The following is a 21,162-nucleotide window of genomic DNA, read 5'->3' on the forward strand; positions in this document are numbered from 1 at the left end:
TCTGCAGTTTCATGATGAATCACAGATTTGCACTTTTAAACGCTGATTTGTTTGTGAGCACAATATCAACACATGATGATTAAATTGTTTTTAAATGATTCAAATCTTTGTTCATCGTAGATCTACACACAGCATGATTCATTCAGTTGCTCCTGACCTCACCCCAGATCAGGTTCATGAACTAACTTCCATTTCCCATTTGTCTCTCACGAGTTGTGTTGTTGTGTTTTCTGTCAGCTGCCACGATGTCACCTGCAGACAGTGATGTCATCGACCTGAAGGTGATGATGTCACTGGGGGCCTTCAATGTGCTAGTGTGTGACCAGAGCTGCAACATGGCCGACATCAAGATCCAGGGTAGAGAACCACATCTTAGTTTTAATTTAAATTTTTCATGATTTTCATTGGTCAACATAAGTTTAACAGATGTGTCTTTTATCTCCAGGTGTTCAGGGATCTTTAGTGAAACAAGGAGCTCAGACGTTTATCTCAGCTCGACTCCGAGACGTCGTCGTCCTGGATGTGGATTCTCAAACCATCCACAGCAAGGTCCCATCAGAGACTCATATTGATAATGATATTAATAAGCCTCTAACACTGGGAGACTCACTGTGGATGCTGCTTGTTGAACTTTGACCCTCTGTCCTTCAGGCTGTCTCCATAGTGGGGGACGAGGTCTTCAGCTTCTCCATGAGTCTGACTCCGAACGCCACCGAGGGCGCCGGCTACACCGACACGTCTCAGACCGACGGCCGAGTGAAGCTGAACGTCGGCTGCATCCAGGTGGTTTATCTGCACAAGTTCTTCATGTCTCTGCTGGTGAGTTTCACTCCGACACCAAAAGAAACTTTCTGTGTTTTAAATCACATCTTTTTCTTCCTTTAGTTTAGTTTGGTCAAGTTCTCAATTCAGATTTTTATCGTCAAGGATCGACTGATATTTAAAACATGAATTATTTCTTCAGAACTTCAGCAGCAACTTCCAGACGGCGAAAGAAGCTCTGAGCGCGGCCACGGTTCAGGCGGCGGAGAAGGCGGCTTCCAGCGTTCGAGACTTTGCTAAGAAGACTTTCCGCCTGTCGATGGACATCAAGCTGAAGGCGCCACTCATCGTCGTCCCCCAGTCCTCCACCTCCCAGAATGCACTGGTGATGGACCTGGGTCTGATCACGGTGGGTAACAGCTTCTCTCTGCTTCCTGTGGACGGGTGTCCCCTGCCGGCGGTCGTGGACAACATGGACGTGGAGCTGACGCAGCTCAAACTGTCGAGGTCGGTTGAACAGAGGAGAAAGAATAAGAACGTGTTTTCAGGAAAGTCTCTCAAACGACTCGTCTCCTGTTTCCTCCAGGACCTGTTTGGACCTGGAGTCCGGTCGACCCAGCATCGAGCTGCTGGAACCCGTCAACCTGCACCTGAACATCAAGAGGAACCTCGCTGCTTCCTGGTACAAGAAGATGGCGGCTGTGGAGATCGACGGAGACCTGAAGCCCATGATGGTTGTTCTTCTCATAAAAACATCTGAATGATGATAAATATATCAGTTCTGATTTTTCCTTGGAGATGTTATAAAGTTGTTCTGATGCTTCACACAGTTTAATTCTCTGCAGACGTCATAAAGAAACACACGTGAACTAACACAGAATCACATGCTCTTGTTTTACACCCAGTCCACATGTGACCCAGTGAAGGTCAGTTGTTTCTGAAGAGTCGTCTCCTGTAGTGAAGAGTTAGTGTCTGTAGTGATCTGACCACTTGTCTGTAGTCGTCTGGACGTAGGTTCGGATTGGACCAGCAGCTCCGTCTTTGTGCTTAGTCTGAACTTAAGATCAGGTCTGGAAGCTGCTTCAGTGACTTCAGGTCTCAGCTTCTGCTCACGGATGTTAATAACTGCAGTGTCTCTACTTGGCCTGCAGGTGGAGCTAAGTCAGGAGGACCTGAAGGTGCTGCTTCGGATCCTGATGGAGAATCTGGGAGAGGCTGGGAGTCGGCAGCCGACCGCCCCAAAGCAGGAGGAGATCAGTCTGCCTGTCCGAGCAGCGGGAGCGCCCCCTGCAGGTCTGAGGACAGATCATGTTTACAGACATGTTGATGTGTTTGTGTTCCTGTCGTCTCTGGAGCCCTCGTCCTGATCCGGGTTTCATGTCTGCAGGTGTTGTGAAGACGAGTGTGAGCACGAGTGAAGAAGAGGATGAAGATCTGGAGTCTCTCAAGTTCCAGTTCAACATCGAGTCTCTTGGTCTGGTTCTGTACAGCGACGACCCACAGCAGGTCCGTCACAGTAACAACAGTTCTGTAAGACTGGTCCAGGATCAGCTGGTCCAGGATCAGGTGGTCCAGGATCAGCTGGTCCAGGATCAGCTGGTCCAGGATCAGGTGGTCCAGGATCAGCTGGTCCAGGATCAGGTGGTCCAGGATCAGCTGGTCCAGGATCAGGTGGTCCAGGATCAGCTGGTCCAGGATCAGGTGGTCCAGGATCAGCTGGTCCAGGATCAGCTGGTCCAGGATCAGGTGGTCCAGAATGAGCTGGTCCAGGATCAGGTGTGTGATGGTTGTTCCTGTTCCCTGCAGCCTCTCCAGCTCCAGCACCTGGAGAACCTCAGACTGGGCGAGTTCACCCTCCGGTCCCTGAAGACGTCGGGGGGGATGTTTGCCAGCGGCAGCATGGAGGTGACCACGGTGCTGACGGACTGCACGCTGGACGACCTGAGGTCCGGCATGGACAGGGTGACCTCACGGTAAATCATGTGACCTATTCAACTCTTACACTTGTATCTAAATGTATTTTTAGATATAAATGTATTGTTTTTTAACCTTTGATAACTAATATACATATATATATATATATTAGTTACTATGTAAAAATTCACTGCTGCTCATGTCAAAGTCATTTTACTGTAAAATATTTAAATAAATCTCATAATTCTCACATGGAAACAGTCAGAAGTTGTGTTAGTGTGTTTAATGGGTGATTGTGTGAACAGTGATCACAGTGACTCCTCTGCGTGATGATATATGTACATGTTGTTTGCAGCATGGTGAGACGGAGGGACGAGAGGAGCTCGGAGACGATGATCGACGTGACGTACCGGCAGAGCGCCGCCCAGCGGGAGGTGGTGGCGGTTCTGCAGAAGCTCTACGTGTGTGTCAGCGTGGAGTTCCTCATGGCCGTGGCAGATTTCTTCCTGCAGGCTCTGCCACAGGATTCAGCTCTGACCAGCGCCTCAGCACCAGGGGACAGACTGGTGCTGAGACAGACTGCAGAGCCCCGAGCCGACACCAAGACCGGTAAGACCCAGAGACACACACTCAATGATGTGGAGAGAAATGCACAGTAGAATCAAAACCAACCCACAAAGCTTCACCCGGCTCTAAAACCTCCGTCCCTCTGCAGCCGGCGCGGTCCGGACCCGTCTGCGGGCGGTGGTCGTGGACCCGGAGGTGGTGTTCGTGGCCAGCCTGATGAAGGCCGACGCCCCCGCCCTGGTGGCCTCCTTTCAGTGCGACTTCAACCTCCAGCTCGAAGGCGACAGATCCCAGAACATGAAGACAAACCTGAGGGAGCTGAAGGTCCTCGCGTGTCCGTTCATCAGAAACGAGGCGGGCAAAGCCGTCACCACCGTAAGATCACATGACCCTGACACTCACATCGATTACTGCTGACGGACAGAGGGACAGTTTGTTGTGTTGTTTCTTTATATTTGGATCAAAAGGATCAAAGCGTTCTCTACTCTTCTCATTATTATATACCAACCCACTGTCCGTCCCTTTACTGGCTCTACTGGCCCCATGCACAGACTTTACCACTACATATTCTTATTTATTTATATATTTTTTTGTATTGTTGTTTTTATATATATATATATATATATATATATATATTTTAGTGTACTATCTACTCAGCAGCAGAATAACACTTTCCTACTGGACACTGACACAATCACATCATTGCATTCCTGTATCTGTAAATATGTTCTCAGTATGTGATTTATGTGATTTATGTTTGTATGTCAGTGATGTGTTTAAGTGTACAAGCTACTGGATGATCTGAATTTCCCACAGGATTAATAAAGTATCCATCTATCTATCTATCCATCTATCTATCCATCTATCTATCCATCTATCTATCCATCTATCTATCTATCTATCTATCTATATATCTATCTCTCTATCTGTCCTCACCTGCTCGTTGACATGTCTGTCCCACTCTGTCCCACAGGTGTTGAAACCCTGCTCCGTGGTTTTGGAAACCAGAACTCACCCCAACCGACCGCTGAGCGGCTCAGTGACGGTGGAGGAAGTCATCGTCAAGGTGCGTCCGTCCACTCACTGATTATGAGACGTCTTTGTAGAGCATCACCGGTTTGTTATAGAAATCAAAAGAGTAAGAAACTGATCGTCCTCGTTCTCCGCTCAGATCTCTCCGTTCATCATCAACACGGTGATGACCATCACTGCCGCCATGACGCCGAAGCAGCCTGACGAGCAGAGTCCAGACGCGGTGGGAGTCACTGACCTGTGGTCAGTCATGAACATCTATGACTGTAACTACTGGTTCCTGGGAGTGGACCAGGCCATCGAGGTCACCGAGAGCTTCACAGAGCCCGACGGGCGCAACCAGGGAGAGAGCTTTGCCGCAGAGGTCAAGGTGCGATGACCTCTCACGCCTCCAAACCGTTAGAACAGGAAACCAAAGTCAGAACTGTTAATGGCTGACGAGGTGGTGTTTGATCCGCAGGTGGTGCAGGTGACTCTGGAGTCTGGGCTGGGTCACCAGACCGTCCCTCTGCTGCTGGCCGAGTCCTCCTTCAGCGGATCGGCCAAAAACTGGTCTTCTCTGCTGCAGCTGAAAGCCAACATGACGCTGGAGGTGAGAACCGCTGCTTCACGCTGGAGCCTGAACCATCAGTATCAAACTCACCTTCAGTGACTGATGTCATGTGACACATGTGGTATCTGCAGGTGAACTACTTCAATGAGATCCACGCCGTGTGGGAGCCTCTGATCGAACGAGTCGACGGCGGCAGCAGGAGATGGAACCTGGAGCTGGAGGTAAACTGATGAGTTCTCTGGTGAAGAGGTCCAGCTTCAGATCAACACCTCTTCATCTGCATCATCCTTTCCCAGTTGTGAAGCCTCTAGTTAGAGTTTCCAGTGAATCCAGTGAGATGCTGAGATGTTCTGACACAAACAGACATAACATGAGGATTACAACCTCCTGAACTGAACTCATCACTTACCACATCCTGTTTCCTTCTCTGAGAGGCACGGCCCTGATTTCACCCTCACATCAAACAGACCAGATAATCTGTGATGACCTGTGATGACCTCTGATAATCTGTGATAATCTGTGAGGACCTGTGATAATCTGATAATCTGTGATGATCCGTTTGTGTGTCTGAAGATGAAGAACAACCTGCTGCAGGACAAGAGTCCAGTTCATGGAGACGACTTTGTGATTCTTCCTGAACCTCGAACAGCGATTCACATCTGCTCCAAAGACACCATGAACGTCACCGTGTCCCAGAGCAGCCTCAACGTCTTCCACAACCTCACCAAGGTCTCACATCACATCACATCATGTTCAGTGATCTGTGAAGTGAAATCACTACATTCATTTATAGATTAAGTTATAGATCGACATGTTTCACTTGTAGATTAACTTAATTAACTTGTAGGTAAACTTAATCTCTGGTGTTTTATTGATCAGGCATTCTCTGAGGGCACGGCCTCCACTTTTGACCCGTATCTGAAGGAGAAGGCCCCCTTCACCATCAGGAACTGTCTGGGGATCCCTCTCATCGTGCAGCACAGCGCCACCCTCAGGCTGGTGGGAGTATCATCACAGGGGAAACTTCACGAGCTGGCGGTGGATCAGAGCGTGGACCTGGAGCACGCCATGTTCCGTCCGTCCTCACGAGGGAAACTGTCGGCGCTGCAGCGGCAGGAGAGCTGCCTGTTCCACCTCACCATAGGTCAGACCTGGTCACGTGACCTGCTCCCACATGGCTCTTGTTTCTGTTACATGTAATAAACACGTGTGTGTGATTGTGCAGTTCCCAGCGGGTACAGCGAGATCACCAGCGTGGCCGTGGACAAACCAGGTCGTCGTCTCTACAACGTCCGCGGTCCGATGCTGCAGGAGGCGGTTTCTGTTCTGCTGCAGATCGACGCCGCCGAGGGAAACAAGGTCGTCACCATCCGCTCGCCGCTGCAGGTGAGAATCAAACTGTCCTCACGGTCCAGAGCGTCCAGAGCGTCCAGAGCATCCAGAGGGTCCACAGCGTCCAGAGCGTCCAGAGCGTCTAGAGCGTCTCCGCAGCAGCACAACGTCTTTACACTGTTTGTCTTTTCAGATCAAAAATCACTTCTCTGTGCCGTTCACCGTCCTGAGGTACTGTCCAGCGTCCCGCGGCCTGGAGCAAGTGGGACAGGCCGAGCCGGGGACAGAGTTTCATGTTGCACTAGAAACATACAGGTAGACTCCCAGTGCACCCAGTTACACAACGGAGCGACTTCCATCTATATTCTTCATTCTGTTTGTTTTGGCTGCAGCGCTGGTGTCTAACCTCCGTCTGTCCTCCAGGTGTCAGCTGTTTGTCCGTCCAGCCGGTCCACTCGATGGACAGTACGGTGCGTCCTCCACCTGCGTGTCCTGGAAGGAGCAGGTCCACCGCAGCTCCGAGGTGCGTTCACTGCTGCAGTGTCCTGCGGCGGACAGCAGCCTGCTGCCGCTCATGGTCACCACGCTGGCCGTCCCAGACGACCTGAGACACATCGCCAGCCACGGAGAGGACGACTGGGACCCGGCCTACATCGTCCACCTCCACCCGGTGGCCACGCTGCGCAACCTGCTGCCCTACACGCTCCGCTACATGATGGAGGTACGACAGCTTCCTCCTGCTTCTGATGTGGTTTGATACAATCTGGTCTGATCTGATCTGTCTTCTCAGAGCTCCGCGGACTCGTACGAGCTTCAGGAAGGTGGAACCTCCGACCTCCTGAACGCTCGTGTCTCAGGTGAGATCATGTCTCTGGTGCTGATGAGGTATCAGGGTCGCGACTGGCACGGACACGTCCGCATCAGGCAAGACATGCCGGAGTTCTTCAACCTGACTCTCACCTGCGACTCGGACGGCAGCCTGACGGTGGACGTGAGCGTGCACGTGACGAGGACCACGAGCACGCTGCTGCTGTCGCTCTTCAGCCCGTACTGGATCATCAACAAGACGTCTCGCGTGCTGCAGTACCGAGCCGAGGACGTCAGCGTCAAGCACCCGGCGGACTTCAGGGACATCGTCCTGTTCTCCTTCAGGAAGAAGACTGTGTTCAGTAAGAGCAAGGTGAGGCTCCTGCTCCTCAGAGGATGAACCCTGGACACTCCATCAGACTCTTCTCTCTTGTGCTCAGTAAACAGCTAGAACAAATAAATGATCAATACTTAGTGCTTTGATTAATACTTAACGAGAATAATACATTTGAATCCTGTCTCACTCACCAGCACACGCAGGCGTTCAGCTCATTGTGTTTATTTTGTGTTGTGTGTTTGTGTTGTGTGTTTGTGTTGTGTGTTGCAGCTGCAGCTCTCTGTCTCCACCAGCTCCTGGTCTGATGGTTTCTCCCTCGACACCGTGGGAAGTTACGGTTGTGTCCGTTGTCCTAACGACAACATGGACTTTCTGGTAACTTCTGTTTAAACTTGACCTCTGGTATTTTTAACCAATGACAAACCAGGATTTGTCTTTGTCTCTTAGTCACTAGTGCTGGTTACTGGTGCTGGTTTCTGATTGGTTACCGTGTGTCAGGTGGGCGTCAGTATCCAGCTGAGCAGCTTCAACCTGACGAGGATCGTCACCATGAGTCCGTTCTTCACTCTCGTCAACAAGTCTTCCTACGAGCTGGAAGTGGGAGAGGTCCTCCCCACGTCCACCAGGTGGCACTACATCTCCTCCACAGAGGTGAGTCTCCTCACAACCAGAGAACCGTCCAATCACAGAGCTGGGTCAGAGGAAGGTGGTTCCCTTAGTTTAGGAACCACCTTCTCTAAGCATCAACAGCTCAACTACTGACCAATCAGATGAGTTACAGGTTGTGTTGTGTTGTTGTGTTGCAGTGCCTCCCCCTGTGGCCGGAGAACCCCTCTGGGAAGTTGTGCGTCCGTGTGGTCGGATCTGAATCCGCCTCCAAGTTTCTGTTCTTCAACCGACAGGACAGTGGCACGCTGATGAGCCTGGACATGGTCAGTTCCCCTGAGCCAATCACAGCAGTCCATTTCTCCTCAGTGGTCAGGTTTATATATATGTGTGTGTGTGTGTTTTTTGTTGTTGTCAGTGTGTTGGAATCATCGTGGACGTCAGCATCTCCGATCACTCAACTGTGATAAGCTTCACTGATTATTATGATGGAGCCGCTCCTGCCCTGATGATCAACCACACACCCTGGGTCACCATCAGCTTCAGACAGAGGTCAGAGGTCAACACACACACACACACAGGTGCACACAAAACACCTAGCCTCGCTGCGTATGATGTCCTCGGGGGTTCTGGTGCCAGCTTCATTCATTGCGTCACATTCAGACGTAGTTAGTGTTCACTAAGGCAACACTAACACAAGGTTATTTAAGTTGTATGTGAGTCGTCCGTCATCACAGATCACAAGTGTAATAATATTCACGATGTTGTATAATGTTGTCGACTTAAAGATGATGCAGGTTGTGATTTTACTCCACGACACAGGAACATTATTAAAAACACAGAAGCTTTTTGAGCGACTCACATTTCATTCTGCAGAAATTCTGGGATGAAATTCAAAGATGTCTCTTTGACGGGAATCTAACTACCACCTTTCTGTTCCTCAGCGGCTCGACGGTGGCTCATGAGCTGAAACCGGGTCAGGCGCGGCGGTTTGTGTGGGACGACCCGGCGGGCGTCCGAACCCTCAGCTGGAGCTGCATGGAGCATTCAGGAGAACTGGACCTGCTGAAGGTCTGAATCACACCACCAGACACTCGGCTGCATTTTAAAGTTGTTATATTTTAACCAGAGACTGAAACGACAGTATTTCTGTATGATTGTGTTCCTCAGGACGATGTGGGTCAGTTCTCCTACGACAGCCTGTCCCAGGTCCACTGGGTGTCCTTCCTGGACGGACGGCAGCGGGTGGTGCTGTTCACCGAGGACGTGGCTGTGGTGTCGAAGGCTCGTCAGGCCGAGGAGCTGGAGCAGTTTCAACAGGAAGTGAAAGTGTCTCTGCAGAACCTCGGACTGTCTCTCATCAACAACACCAATCAACAGGAGATCGCTTACGTTGGCATCACCAGGTTCGAGCTGGTTTATCACTGGTTATCACTGACCCACTGAGTTGTGTGTTTGTTGTTGTTGACTCTCTCTGTTGTCGTACAGCTCGGGCGTTGTTTGGGAGATGAAGCCGAAGAATCGTTGGAAACCGTTCAGTCAGAAAAACATCAACCTTCTGGAGAAACTGTACCAGAGTCAGCTGAGCAGCAAGACAGAGGGAGGCTGGGTCCGACTGGAGAGCAGCCTGGAGGTCAGAGGTCAACGTGTCTATCACAGATCACTATAACGTTACAACCCTCATGTCTAAACCTTTAACGATCTTTAGTTCAGAGTTCTGATGAGAGGAAGTGATTTCGATCTGAAACTTCTCCTGATGTTTATGATCAGACTGTAACACACACTTCAGTCTTTTGTCCAATCAGCTGACTGAGATGCTGTGATGTCACTTGTTGTCAGGTGAACCTCAGCAGCGCCATCATGATGATGCGTCAGCCGATTTCCTGTCAGGTGAGGAGGAACTTCCTGTCTGGGATCCAGGTGGAGTACAAACAGTCGCTGCATCAACGCAGCCTGAGAGCTCAGCTGCACTGGTTACAGGTACACACTATTTGACACACAAACTGAACACACACAAACACACACAAACTGAACACACACTCTGACATGTGTCTGTGTACAGGTGGATAATCAGCTTCCTGGTGCGATCTTCCCGATCGTCTTTCATCCAGTTTCTCCTCCAAAATCCATCGCTCTTGATTCAGGTGAGGAAACATCGACTCTGCAGATTATTATCAGATTTAAACTCAGATTATTATTTTTTAATTAGAACAGAACAAATAAATCCTCAAAATCTGTTTGTTTAAGCTGAAGCATCAATATTCATCATCAGGTTTCACTTAAGAATCAAACAGAATAATAATCAGACGTCTTGTTCAGTTTGGTCTGAGTCTGTCGTTGTGACCGTGTGAGGTCAGAGGTCAGAGGTCAGGGGTCAGAGGTCAGAGTTATGAGTTATGAGTTCTGAGTCTCTTCCTCCTGTCGTCTCAGAGCCGAAGCCGTTCATCGACGTGTCCATCATCACCAGGTTCAACCAGCACAGTAACGTCATGCAGTTCAAGTGAGTGTCCAGCAGGTTTAACCTTGAGGCTCAGTCTCTGTTGTATTTCATCACTGTTCCGGAGGTCAAGCGGGTCGTCCACTGACCGCAGGGTCGGTGGGTCGATCCCCGGATCCTACATTCTGAATGCTAACCCTATTCATTATTATTATTATCTTTAACATTATTATTATATGACAGTTTCTAATGTCTGTTCTTCAGGTATTTCATGGCTCTGGTTCAGGAGATGGCGGTGAAGCTGGATCAGGGTTTCCTAGGAGCCATCTTGGCTCTATTTGCTCCAGCTGCTGACCCCCAGGCCAACAAGCAGAAGGTAGAGCTCGGCAGCAGGTTGACGGTTCAACTCCCTGACACAGGAGCAGCACACAGAGGTTAACATGAGGCTTTGTGTTTCAGTCCCGGCTGCTGGACAGAGATCTGCAGCTGCTGCAGGCCGAGCTGATGGAGGCTTCGCTCAGCGACACGTCGGGACTGAGCTTCTTCGAACATTTCCACATCTCCCCCATCAAGGTGAGGAGACCTCACTTACTCTTTACCCTCAAGCTTTCTGTGAAGATCAGAGTCAAAGTTTCTCACTTTAGTCAAAAATATGATCCATGTTGGTGTTTTAATATATTTGATCTATTTCAGGAGATTGTTGTTTATATTCCAGTTTCCTGTTTGTTTATTTGTTTGTTTGTTTATGCTCCAGCTCCACCTCAGTCTGTCTCTGGGCTCCAGCGGGGACGATGTCTCTCAGGAACCAGCAGCTGTTCAGTCTCTGAACTTGTTGTTGAAAAGTCTCGGAGCTTCGCTGACGGACGTCGACGACCTCATCTTCAAGTGAGAAACTTTCTTCTGTTCTCAGTCTCAACGTTACACAATAACAATGATCAAACTTCTGAAAGAAAATGTCTGACTTCCTGTCTGGTCTGATGTGCTGGTTGCTGATTGGTTGTCTCTCCCTGACAGACTGGCATTCTTCGAGGTGAAGTTTCAGTTCTACCGCAGAGAGAAGCTGATGTGGGCCGTGGTCCGACACTACACCGAGCAGGTAACGTCTCCACGTCTCCGTCTGTCCACACGCTGAAGACACCTTCTGCTTGTTCTGCTGAAGTCTTCTTCACGTGAGAAAAGCTCTTATTTGAAACATGTTTCTTTGTGGCTGCAGTTCCTGAGGCAGATGTACGTTCTGGTTCTGGGTCTGGACGTCTTGGGAAATCCGTTCGGACTGATCCGAGGTCTGTCTGAGGGAGTGGAGGCCTTCTTCTACGAACCTATCCAGGTAACGTAGAGACTGGAACTCTGATATAACCTCTCTAATGTTCTGAGTTCACTGATCATACGACCTCATTGTGTGTTTATTTGTTTTATGATGTGGTTTTGTATCACGTGTGTATTCTGTGTGTTGCTCAGGGAGCCGTTCAGGGTCCAGAGGAGTTTGCTGAAGGTTTAGTGATCGGCGTTCGCAGCCTGTTGGGTCACACTGTCGGTAAGAAACTGAAAAACTAGCTCCAGTGTTTCACCGGTGGGAAAACGACTCTGTGTTAATGTTGCTGTGGCGTCCGGTGATGTCACCTGATTCAGTGTCTGATGACCACGATAAAGAGAAATAACAAACATTTGAATCAGTGACTTTTAGTCTTAATCACACACGGATAATGAATCTGTGTGATCACATGACCGCTCTGTGGTTCCTGTCATCAGCCGTCTGTCTCCTCCCGTCCTGCAGGGGGAGCTGCAGGGATGGTGTCCAGGATCACGGGCTCGGTGGGTAAAGGTCTGGCTGCCATCACGATGGATAAAGAGTATCAACAGAAACGGCGAGAGGAGATGAACCGGCCGTCCAAAGACTTCGGAGCGAGTTTGGCTAAAGGAGGAAAAGGACTGTTGAAGGTAACGAGTTTGTTCAGATGTGATGTCATCGTCAGGCGGCAGCTCATTGGCCGACGAGACCAAGTAACCAATTGTCTCTCTGCAGGGAGTCGTGGGTGGATTCACCGGCATCGTCACCAAACCTGTGGAAGGTGAAAGTTTCTCTGATTCTACGCCTGAAGTTAAATTCATGAAATTTACTGAAGTGACTGAAGATGGAAAACATCAGTTTCCTCTCGTCATGATCACGTGACTCAGATCTCAGGTTGAACTCTGACCTCCGCTGGTGTCATGTGACTTTTCAGGGGCGAAGAAGGAGGGCGCCGCCGGCTTCTTTAAAGGAATCGGTAAAGGTTTGGTGGGCGTGGTCGCGCGGCCGACAGGCGGCATCGTGGACATGGCGAGCAGCACCTTCCAGGGCATCCAGAGGTACGACAGCCGCTCAGCTCGGGTGGCTGTGTTTTGTTTGTCGATGAACTTCCTGTGTTGTTTGTGTGCGTCACAACGATTGTTGTCTCTGTTCTTCTGTTCACTAATTTTCACATTTTCTGTTTTTGTTTCCGTCTCTTGTCGTTTCTCTCCGGAGTTTTCTTCTTTTTCTTCTTGTGGTTTTTGTTTTGAGTATTTTACATGAAATGTGTTAAAGCTCAGCTCCTTCACTTCCTGCTTGTCTGACGTTGTGAACGTCTAAATTAAAAAAATAGATATTCTGCTGTGGTTGGGAGCGGGTCTGTGAATATCATCGTTGACTCTGATTGGCTGATGAGGCCGATAAGAGCAGCGAGTTGAAGGAGACGAGCTTTAACCGACATCTTTAAATGTTTGCATGTTGTTGTGCAGCGGACGGACGGTGAGTTTGTGCATCGTGTCGCAAATAATCTCCATCCATCGTTTCCAGACTCATGCCACTTCCTCTTCTATCACTGCCACAAGCCCCGCCCACTATAAGCCCCGCCCCAGCCTGTTGCGGCATCATGAGTCAAGAGGCCACGCCTCTGAGGAGAGTCGCCGTCCCGCTTCACTTCCTGATTCATGTTTCCCACAAACCAACGACCAGCTGCTAATCCAGTGATACGTTTTCATAATCATGAGTCATCACCTGATGAGCTTACCCAGAATCCCCTCTGCACTGCCTGTCCCCTCCTCAGGGATTGGCTGATTGGCTGATTGAATGATCACATGGTTCTGCTGAGTTTGGTTGAAACTGATGATTCTGAGAAACACGAACAGCCCCAGTGTTTGTTTGTTTGTTTGTTTGTTTATTTTTTTAAACTGCTTGGCGACTAAATTCTACAAATAATTGACAACATGAAAGAACATGTCAATATTTACAAATATTAATTTATATTTGAAATTAAATCGAATGTTAAAATATTCAAAACATTTAAATACTTGTGTGAATGCATGCATCATATAAAAGACAGTAAGGACAACAATCAGATGTTAATATTTGTAGTTACAAATATCAGTAAATAAACAGAAGAACTTAAAGACATGTAGATCATTTAAAAACTAATGAATACGTAAATAATGATTCATGTTTTAGAATTTAGTATCCGTACACTAATACACACACAGAGATACTTATAGTTAGTATTTAGTCAGGAAACACTGAGGTGTGACGGCTCGACAACCTGCCTGTGTTCCTACATTTCCCAGCAGCCTCAGTGATCCATCTGTCATGTGACTCATCAGTCAGTTCATTATAACCTGTTGATCGTTATGTTTCATGCCGTCACTGTAGAGGTCAAAAGAGGTGAGACATCGATTCTTAAAGAGCATCATGTGCATCTATGAGGCTGCGTCAGGTTCAACCTGATCAACTCGCCCACTGATCCTGAGTCAGTTTCTTTAACCTTATTAACTCGCCCACTGATCCTGAGTCAGTTTCTTTAACCTTATTAACTCGCACACTGATCCTGAGTCAGTTTCTTTAACCTTATTAACTCGCACACTGATCCTGAGTCAGTTTCTTTAACCTTATTAACTCGCACACTGATCCTGAGTCAGTTTCTTTAACCTTATTAACTCGCACACTGATCCTGAGTCAGTTTCTTTAACCTTATTAACTCGCACACTGATCCTGAGTCAGTTTCTTTAACCTTATTAACTCGCACACTGATCCTGAGTCAGTTTCTTTAACCTTATTAACTCGCACACTGATCCTGAGTCAGTTTCTTTAATCTTATTAACTCGCCCACTGATCATGAGTCAGTTTCTTCAGTCTGATTAATTTACTGAATGATCCAGAGTCAGATGAATCGATCTGATTAACTCAGTTTTAATCACATGACGTGACTCAAACACAGAAACTGATCCAGGGTCAGGTTTTTGAAAGACTCAGTTTCACAGGTGAAGTTGCGAGCTGCTTTAAAAACACATAGCTGACCTGTGTGTGTGTCTGTGTCTGTTTGTGTGTTTGTGTGTCTGTGTGTGTGTGTGCACGCAGAGTGGCAGAGTCAACAGAGGAAGTGACCAGACTTCGCCCGGTGCGTCTGATCCGGGAGGACGGGATCATTCGACCTTACGACCTGACGGAGTCTCAGGGCTTTGATCTTTTCCAGGTTTGATCACTTTCACTTTTTCACAGTATGATGTCACTTCCTGTCGTCAGTCTCCATCACATGTTCTGAAACCGAATCTTCACGAAAACAAAACCTTGTGTCGTGAAACGATTCACTGAATAACAATATTATACATATGTATAATATTTATTATAAATAGTATAGTGTCATAATAATATCAACATCTAAACGTCGTGTTTGTTTTTTAAGTCACAGCCGTCGTCTGTGTGAATGATTTTTCAGTTATTACTAATCCGAAGTTTCTTCCTCTTCCTCTTCCTCTTCCTCTTCCTCTTCTCCTTCTTCTTCCTCTTGTTTTTTCTGCTTCCGTGTTTGTGTCTCATGCAGCCGGAGGAGGAATGAACAGGGTTTGAATTGAGCAACTTTATTGTACATGAGTCTTTAAACATTATTAATCATATGATTAATTTCTCACTCTGCTGATGTGATCATTAATATATAAATATTGTTGTATAAATATGAGTCATTGAATATGTTGAACTATTTTCTCTTCATACCTCAAACTGTTTTTACTCTGTTTACGACAAAATGTTTCACTGTTGTATTTATTTATAAATTCTATTTTAGTTAATTAAATTTTTTTAATTTATAATTATTTTATTGAAAATAGAAGCTCGTGTGAATTATTTTAACTTTGTGATAATTGTTGTTTCTTCTTTAGATCTCAGTAATATTTTTATAAACATCAGATTTAAATTCATCCTGCAAATATATATCTTATTATATTGTACATAATATAACCATGTTATATACTATATAATGTTATATTATGTACTTTATAATACAATATTAATGTTATAGTATAAACTGTTTAATAGTGTATTATATTCTATATTATCTGGATTATATTATATACTCTATATTGTTAATAATTCTGTGTTGTGTTCGTCTGTGTCTGATATTTTTCAGCATGACCTCTGACCTCTGACTCTGTTTTTTCTGTTAAACTGAAACTCTGTCTGATTCGGGGAGTGTGTGTGTGCGCGCGCTTGTGTGTGTGTGTGTATAATCTTATTGTCTTACATCTCAGATGTAATAAAACTTCTCTCTTCACTAACTCTCTCTTTCTCAGATGTGTCAACACAAACATCTCTCGTTTAATAGTTTCTTCATTTTTCCAGATGTTATTGAAATGTACCTAATGTGTTATTACACATCACATCTGTGCATATTAAATGAAAACAGTAATAATATGAATAGTATCATGTGTAAATACCAGTGTATATTATATTAAATAACTGAATAATTAAATGAATTCATTAAAATCTTATTCTTTAATCTTTAAAAAAAGTAATGATTTAATAAACCAAACGTTTTTCTACAGGAAAAAAAAAAATCTGATGTTCTGAAATATTGTCGTCATTGTCACTCACACCAACTAATGCTAATAAATAACTAGCTGTAGCTAACACTAACTTTAACTAGGTCCATTTAACAATAACCAATTTACTAACTCTGACTAACTAACACTAATTAACTCTAGCTCCTGTTACTGGTTGTTTTAGTTTAGTTCATTCAAGTTGATTCTAGTGACATCTAGTTACTCAGAATTTGTTCTAGGTGGAGGTTGTAGCCTCAGATGAATCCAGTGTCACAGTTCAAACATAAAGACACAAATTAAATCAATAATTAAACTGTTTGTTTCCAGCGTTCACAAATCAAACAGCTGGACGGAGAAGTTTTCAGACGTCACTGTCTCTATCCTGGACACAGCAAGACCAACATCATCATCACCAACAGGTACACACCTCCACAATAAAAGCCTCACGAGCATTGTTGTGTTATTGTTGTTTTACTGTCTCCTTTGTTTTGTTGTGTAGGAGAGTCATGTGCGTGAAGGAGATCAACTTTGTCGGCCATTTTAACAAAGAGTGGGAGTGTTTGTTTGAGAACTTCTATCGTCCTCCGGCCGTGACGGGATCTGAGCTGAACCTCTACTGCAGGGTACCAAAATAAAACTTCAGATAAACCTTCAAAATAAACTGTGAAATGAACCTAGGATAAACCGCAACTCAAACTTGAAGTGAACCTGAGACAAACTGTAAATAATAAATGTGTGTGTGTGTCTGTGTGCATCAGGAGCAGCAGAAGTTAAAGTTGCCAAAGAGAGATGAGGAGTCGGTGAGGAAACTTCAGCTCAGAGACACAAACACTGCTCAGGTATTGTGTGTGTGTGTGTGTGTTTGTTTGTTTCTGTTTGTGGCCCCTCACTCACTCTGATGCTATGTTGACCTACAGGCGCTGCAAGCGGCCATTTCTGACGCTCAGGCGGCGCAGAAGCAGCATCGAATGGCGAGACAGAAATCACAGCGCTTCCTGAAACCGGACAACAAGCAGTGAGGTCACTTCCTGTCAGCGGATGTCACTTCCTGTCAGCGGCTGTCTTTGTTTGAATATAAGATGTTAAAGAGGATTTTTATGAAATGTTGCGCTGTGCCTTTAAGTGTAGAAACAGATCCAGATTGACTTCCTGTTTACACATCTGGAACCATCCAATCAGAGCTATGCACTTTTTCAGTAAGGTTTAATTGAATAGCCTCATAAAACTTTATTGTTTATATGTTTTGAGACATTTACATCTAGACCAATCACTAGTGGACAGGAAGTTGTTTATAAAAAAAATTAAAGCTCAGTCGTTATTGGGCCTTTACTTAATGGAGGAATTATGAATGTTGTTTAACTTCCTGTTTAAAAACAAGTCGTTACGGAAGGAAATTCTAAATATATCAAATATTTTTATCTGTTGTCATCAGAGAAATGTTTTTATTTTATTTTAATAAGATTATTTTGACCACTTGGGGCTGTGGGTTATCTTGGTCCCTGCTGTCTGCCAGCAGGTGGCGCTGTCACGTGTTTAAGATGAAGCCGTAAAATGAGGTGTTGCACTAAAATCTTTCCCAGAGAGAAGAATCAGTTCCACTTGTTTATGAACTGTTTGATTTATTTTCATCTGTTTCTGTCTTTGTTGTTGTTTACGTCTGAAGATCAAAGGTCAAATAAAAAACCTGCTCTGTAGCCAAAGAGATTTTTATAAAGACGATTGTTAACATTTTCTTTACGAGTGAACTTTGTGATCAGAGTGAGACCAGCTGCTGTGGTTTCACTGTGTAAATCACTTCAGACCAGCAGGAGGCAGCAGACTGCAAATCTTACCGCCCCCCCCCCTCCCCCCCTCCCACACAAACACACACACACACAGGGGTTAATGTGTGTAACAGCTGGTTTCAACACACACACACACACTGTGAGGCTGTCGCTCTGCAGGGCGTCGTCATGGCAACAATGAAAACAGGATCAAGGTGGAGAAGATGATTTCCAGATGTCGCTTGTTTCTGCTGTTTCCTGATTGGTCCGTTCTCAGGCTGATGTGTGATCTGATTGGATGGCGTTTCTCGGAGGGAACTGACCCTGAGTCAGTTTATACGAAGCTCTGACAGGCTGGTGGGGGAGTTGTCCCAGTGCACCATGGGAAGATTTTCCTCAGTGTTCTCTGTTCAGACCTGGAAACATCTGGAACAGGTCGTTCAAAGAGAGAAACAGACCTGATGTCAGTTTACTCGACTTAGACTCTACTGTTGAAAATAATATTACACATTAAATTACATTTTTCAGTAAAAAAACTGATTATAAAATTTACGTCCAAAATATTCTCATACATAATTTTATCATTGGTGGTTTTCAGACTAAAAGTTGATCCTCCAAAGTAAAAGCATTGTCCGAGCAGATGCTTCCTGTCTGCTTGGTCGTTATGGTAACCTGCTTCCTCCAGTCGACCTTTGACCTCCAGGCTCTGAGTGAGGTTTCCAACCTCGGATAATTAGTTTAAGATCGTTTACTGACCTGTTTACTAACTGTTTTACTACACGTAGAAGTGTTTACAAACTGTTTACAGACTCTTAACCAACAGTTTACAAACTGTTTACAAACTGTGACTCGGACCTGAGTTCTGTGATGTCACCAGACAGATGCATCATGGTCCGAGGCCACAAGCTGCTCGTCAAACATCGAACACAGACTCTCGTGACCTCAGCTGAGATGAGAAGACGAGAAGATGATGATGAGGGACGAGGGACGAGGGACGAGGGACTCCGCCCAGTGAGACGGATTCAGACCAGGACAGAAGGATGTGCTGGTTCACCGAGTCAAAGGTTGCTGATTGGTCCAGAGTCGTATCGACCAATGAGCTGCAGCCCGCCCTTCTGTCACAGATAACAGCTGATCGCTGGCGTCTCCTCCGATAAATAAACTATGTTCATCCTGTCTCCACGGAAACCCACTCTGATTTATGATATCCATGGCAACAGATTGATGACTTCCTGTTCCTGCTCAGCCTGGACAGGAAGTGAAGACGCGTCCCTGCAGGTCAGGGTCATGTGACTCTTTATCGGATGAGTGAAGGTCAGTTTAAACATTTCTCTTTCACGGTGAAAGTATTTAACAGAAGATTAAAATAAACGAAGGAGAAGAAGAAAACGACGGAGATGCGGCGAGTGGACAGATTTCACTTTGAACTCTTCTTCGCTGGTTTTAAAACAAGCAGCGTAACAGACGTTTTCTGGCTCTGATGAGATTCTGATCATTTAAACATCACATGAATAAATCCGACTCTTAACGTTTCCTCTTTTATGAGTTTCTCTCAGTTTGCTCATGAATTCAGTCGCTGTCACATCACATCAGGGTCAGTGGGTGAAAACCAGCTCAGTGGTTAGTGGGTTAACCAGAACTCACCAACCACTGGCCACTAACCAGTTTGGTCATGTTGGTGCTGATGTTTCCTGTCAACACGTTGATCTGTTCACGTGAACAACAATAACTGAAAGTAGCGTGAGCAGCCGAGTCCTCGCGGAAATGATCGCGTTCATTTGAACCTGCAGCAGTTTCTCTCCTGTCAACACCAGGGGGCGTGGTTTTCTTTGTGAGGTACATTTTCACATCGATATTCTTCCAGATGTGTTTTTTTTTAGCTTTTGCCGATTAAATAATGTCATCAGCCAAATCGCTTGATTTTAAAAGTTAAAGCCATAGGACAACATGTCAGAGTGATGTCATAGTGACGTCAGAGTGATGTCATAGTGATCAGATGATTTGATTTAAAACTCAACTCCAGATAATTATTGATGAGATGATTTGTACTGAGATGTTCTGATGTCGTTCATTAGTGTTTGTGGCTTTTCATCATTTTGTCTTGTTGTCGTTGTCAGTTGTGTAACATCGACTGATCAGGTGACTTTATTCTGACCAATCAGAGCTCACAGCTAAATTTGTTGGGAATTTGTTTTTCAGAGAAGCTGCTCCACATGTTTCCTGTTAGAAGAGACTGAGTGATTTCAAAATAAAATAAATCTTTTTAATGATCCATGGAAACAGGAACAAGGTTGAGGCAGAATTCTGGGAAATATCAGAATTGAATTGTGAAGTTTTTACGTTACTGATGAAAAATGAGTCCGTTTTTCTTCGGTGGTTTCCAGTGTGAAGAATCTGTGTTCAGTCTGATCTCAGAGCTGCTGTTGTGATCCAGCTTTTACTAGAGTGTAAAGTTTAACAGGCCCGTTTGAACAGCAGCACTGATCCCAGTGTCTGTTCTCTGCTGGAGGTTCCACTCATTAAATTAAACCCCACTTTCAAAGAGTCGGAGAGAGAAACGTGAGCAAAACAAACTTTTATCAGACGCAACATTAATGAAACTTCTTCTTCTAAACTTCATCAACATGTTAAATAACTGAGTCAAAGTGTTGTTACTCAAGTTTCAGATTCTTAAACAGAATTAAGTTTATGTTTCTACAACAGACACAACCTGAGCAGCGACTGACACTTGATGATTGATGGGTTAGGGTTGGTAGGTCAGTGATTGATCCGGGTTGGTCAGTGATTGGTCAGTGACTTTGCTGCAGGTTTAAATCCGCTCCGTCACAACGATCTCTCTGATTTATTTTGTAGTTTTTCATCTTGAAAACACATTTTCACGTTAAAATTGTAACATTTCGATCGAGGCTTGTTGATATTGATTTTGTGAATCTGAGGGTTTGACTTGTTCCGACTCAGCGCTGCTGTTACTCTCGACTCACTTGGCTCGGACTCGTCTCTGAGTCCTGAGTGGATTTATAATGTGGTGAAACACGGGGGGGTGGGGTGTAATGACTTCCAGCTGCTGAGGCCGAGTGGAGGAGGACGTTTGATTTCTACACAGTCAGAAACAGAACATGTGACCTGCTCACTTCATCATGTGGAACAATTCCCTTCTTACCTGAAATCCACACCAGAACATGAAGTTACTGAATTTTAGAGTTGAAGTAAAGTTAAAGAGTTTAATCAG

The 21,162-nt window shown here is 45.7% G+C and overlaps 1 protein-coding gene across 1 annotated transcript in view; it reads left to right on the top strand.

Moving 5' to 3' along the window:
- Positions 1 to 17,898, top strand: part of vps13c (vacuolar protein sorting 13 homolog C) — a 32,440-nt gene extending 14,542 nt beyond the window's left edge. Inside the window, exons 41-84 of the mRNA XM_053428316.1 lie at positions 238 to 357; positions 446 to 549; positions 652 to 819; positions 965 to 1,269; positions 1,349 to 1,496; positions 1,914 to 2,055; positions 2,150 to 2,268; positions 2,569 to 2,735; positions 3,032 to 3,285; positions 3,392 to 3,618; positions 4,217 to 4,309; positions 4,415 to 4,645; positions 4,736 to 4,867; positions 4,960 to 5,049; positions 5,402 to 5,557; positions 5,708 to 5,972; positions 6,054 to 6,214; positions 6,354 to 6,475; positions 6,584 to 6,881; positions 6,951 to 7,340; positions 7,575 to 7,679; positions 7,803 to 7,955; positions 8,111 to 8,236; positions 8,329 to 8,462; positions 8,855 to 8,981; positions 9,081 to 9,316; positions 9,399 to 9,543; positions 9,750 to 9,890; positions 9,973 to 10,054; positions 10,341 to 10,410; positions 10,612 to 10,723; positions 10,807 to 10,920; positions 11,102 to 11,232; positions 11,362 to 11,443; positions 11,561 to 11,674; positions 11,806 to 11,881; positions 12,122 to 12,285; positions 12,371 to 12,416; positions 12,570 to 12,693; positions 14,714 to 14,828; positions 16,498 to 16,589; positions 16,670 to 16,793; positions 16,929 to 17,009; positions 17,088 to 17,898. Coding sequence (XP_053284291.1) covers positions 238 to 357; positions 446 to 549; positions 652 to 819; positions 965 to 1,269; positions 1,349 to 1,496; positions 1,914 to 2,055; positions 2,150 to 2,268; positions 2,569 to 2,735; positions 3,032 to 3,285; positions 3,392 to 3,618; positions 4,217 to 4,309; positions 4,415 to 4,645; positions 4,736 to 4,867; positions 4,960 to 5,049; positions 5,402 to 5,557; positions 5,708 to 5,972; positions 6,054 to 6,214; positions 6,354 to 6,475; positions 6,584 to 6,881; positions 6,951 to 7,340; positions 7,575 to 7,679; positions 7,803 to 7,955; positions 8,111 to 8,236; positions 8,329 to 8,462; positions 8,855 to 8,981; positions 9,081 to 9,316; positions 9,399 to 9,543; positions 9,750 to 9,890; positions 9,973 to 10,054; positions 10,341 to 10,410; positions 10,612 to 10,723; positions 10,807 to 10,920; positions 11,102 to 11,232; positions 11,362 to 11,443; positions 11,561 to 11,674; positions 11,806 to 11,881; positions 12,122 to 12,285; positions 12,371 to 12,416; positions 12,570 to 12,693; positions 14,714 to 14,828; positions 16,498 to 16,589; positions 16,670 to 16,793; positions 16,929 to 17,009; positions 17,088 to 17,189 — 6,488 coding nt within the window. The 3' untranslated portion in view covers positions 17,190 to 17,898. The remainder of the gene's footprint in view (positions 1 to 237; positions 358 to 445; positions 550 to 651; positions 820 to 964; positions 1,270 to 1,348; positions 1,497 to 1,913; positions 2,056 to 2,149; positions 2,269 to 2,568; positions 2,736 to 3,031; positions 3,286 to 3,391; positions 3,619 to 4,216; positions 4,310 to 4,414; positions 4,646 to 4,735; positions 4,868 to 4,959; positions 5,050 to 5,401; positions 5,558 to 5,707; positions 5,973 to 6,053; positions 6,215 to 6,353; positions 6,476 to 6,583; positions 6,882 to 6,950; positions 7,341 to 7,574; positions 7,680 to 7,802; positions 7,956 to 8,110; positions 8,237 to 8,328; positions 8,463 to 8,854; positions 8,982 to 9,080; positions 9,317 to 9,398; positions 9,544 to 9,749; positions 9,891 to 9,972; positions 10,055 to 10,340; positions 10,411 to 10,611; positions 10,724 to 10,806; positions 10,921 to 11,101; positions 11,233 to 11,361; positions 11,444 to 11,560; positions 11,675 to 11,805; positions 11,882 to 12,121; positions 12,286 to 12,370; positions 12,417 to 12,569; positions 12,694 to 14,713; positions 14,829 to 16,497; positions 16,590 to 16,669; positions 16,794 to 16,928; positions 17,010 to 17,087) is intronic.
- Positions 17,899 to 21,162: the final 3,264 nt, after the last annotated feature.

This window comes from Pleuronectes platessa, chromosome 1, assembly GCF_947347685.1.
Source record: "Pleuronectes platessa chromosome 1, fPlePla1.1, whole genome shotgun sequence".
Classification (NCBI taxonomy): domain Eukaryota; kingdom Metazoa; phylum Chordata; class Actinopteri; order Pleuronectiformes; family Pleuronectidae; genus Pleuronectes; species Pleuronectes platessa.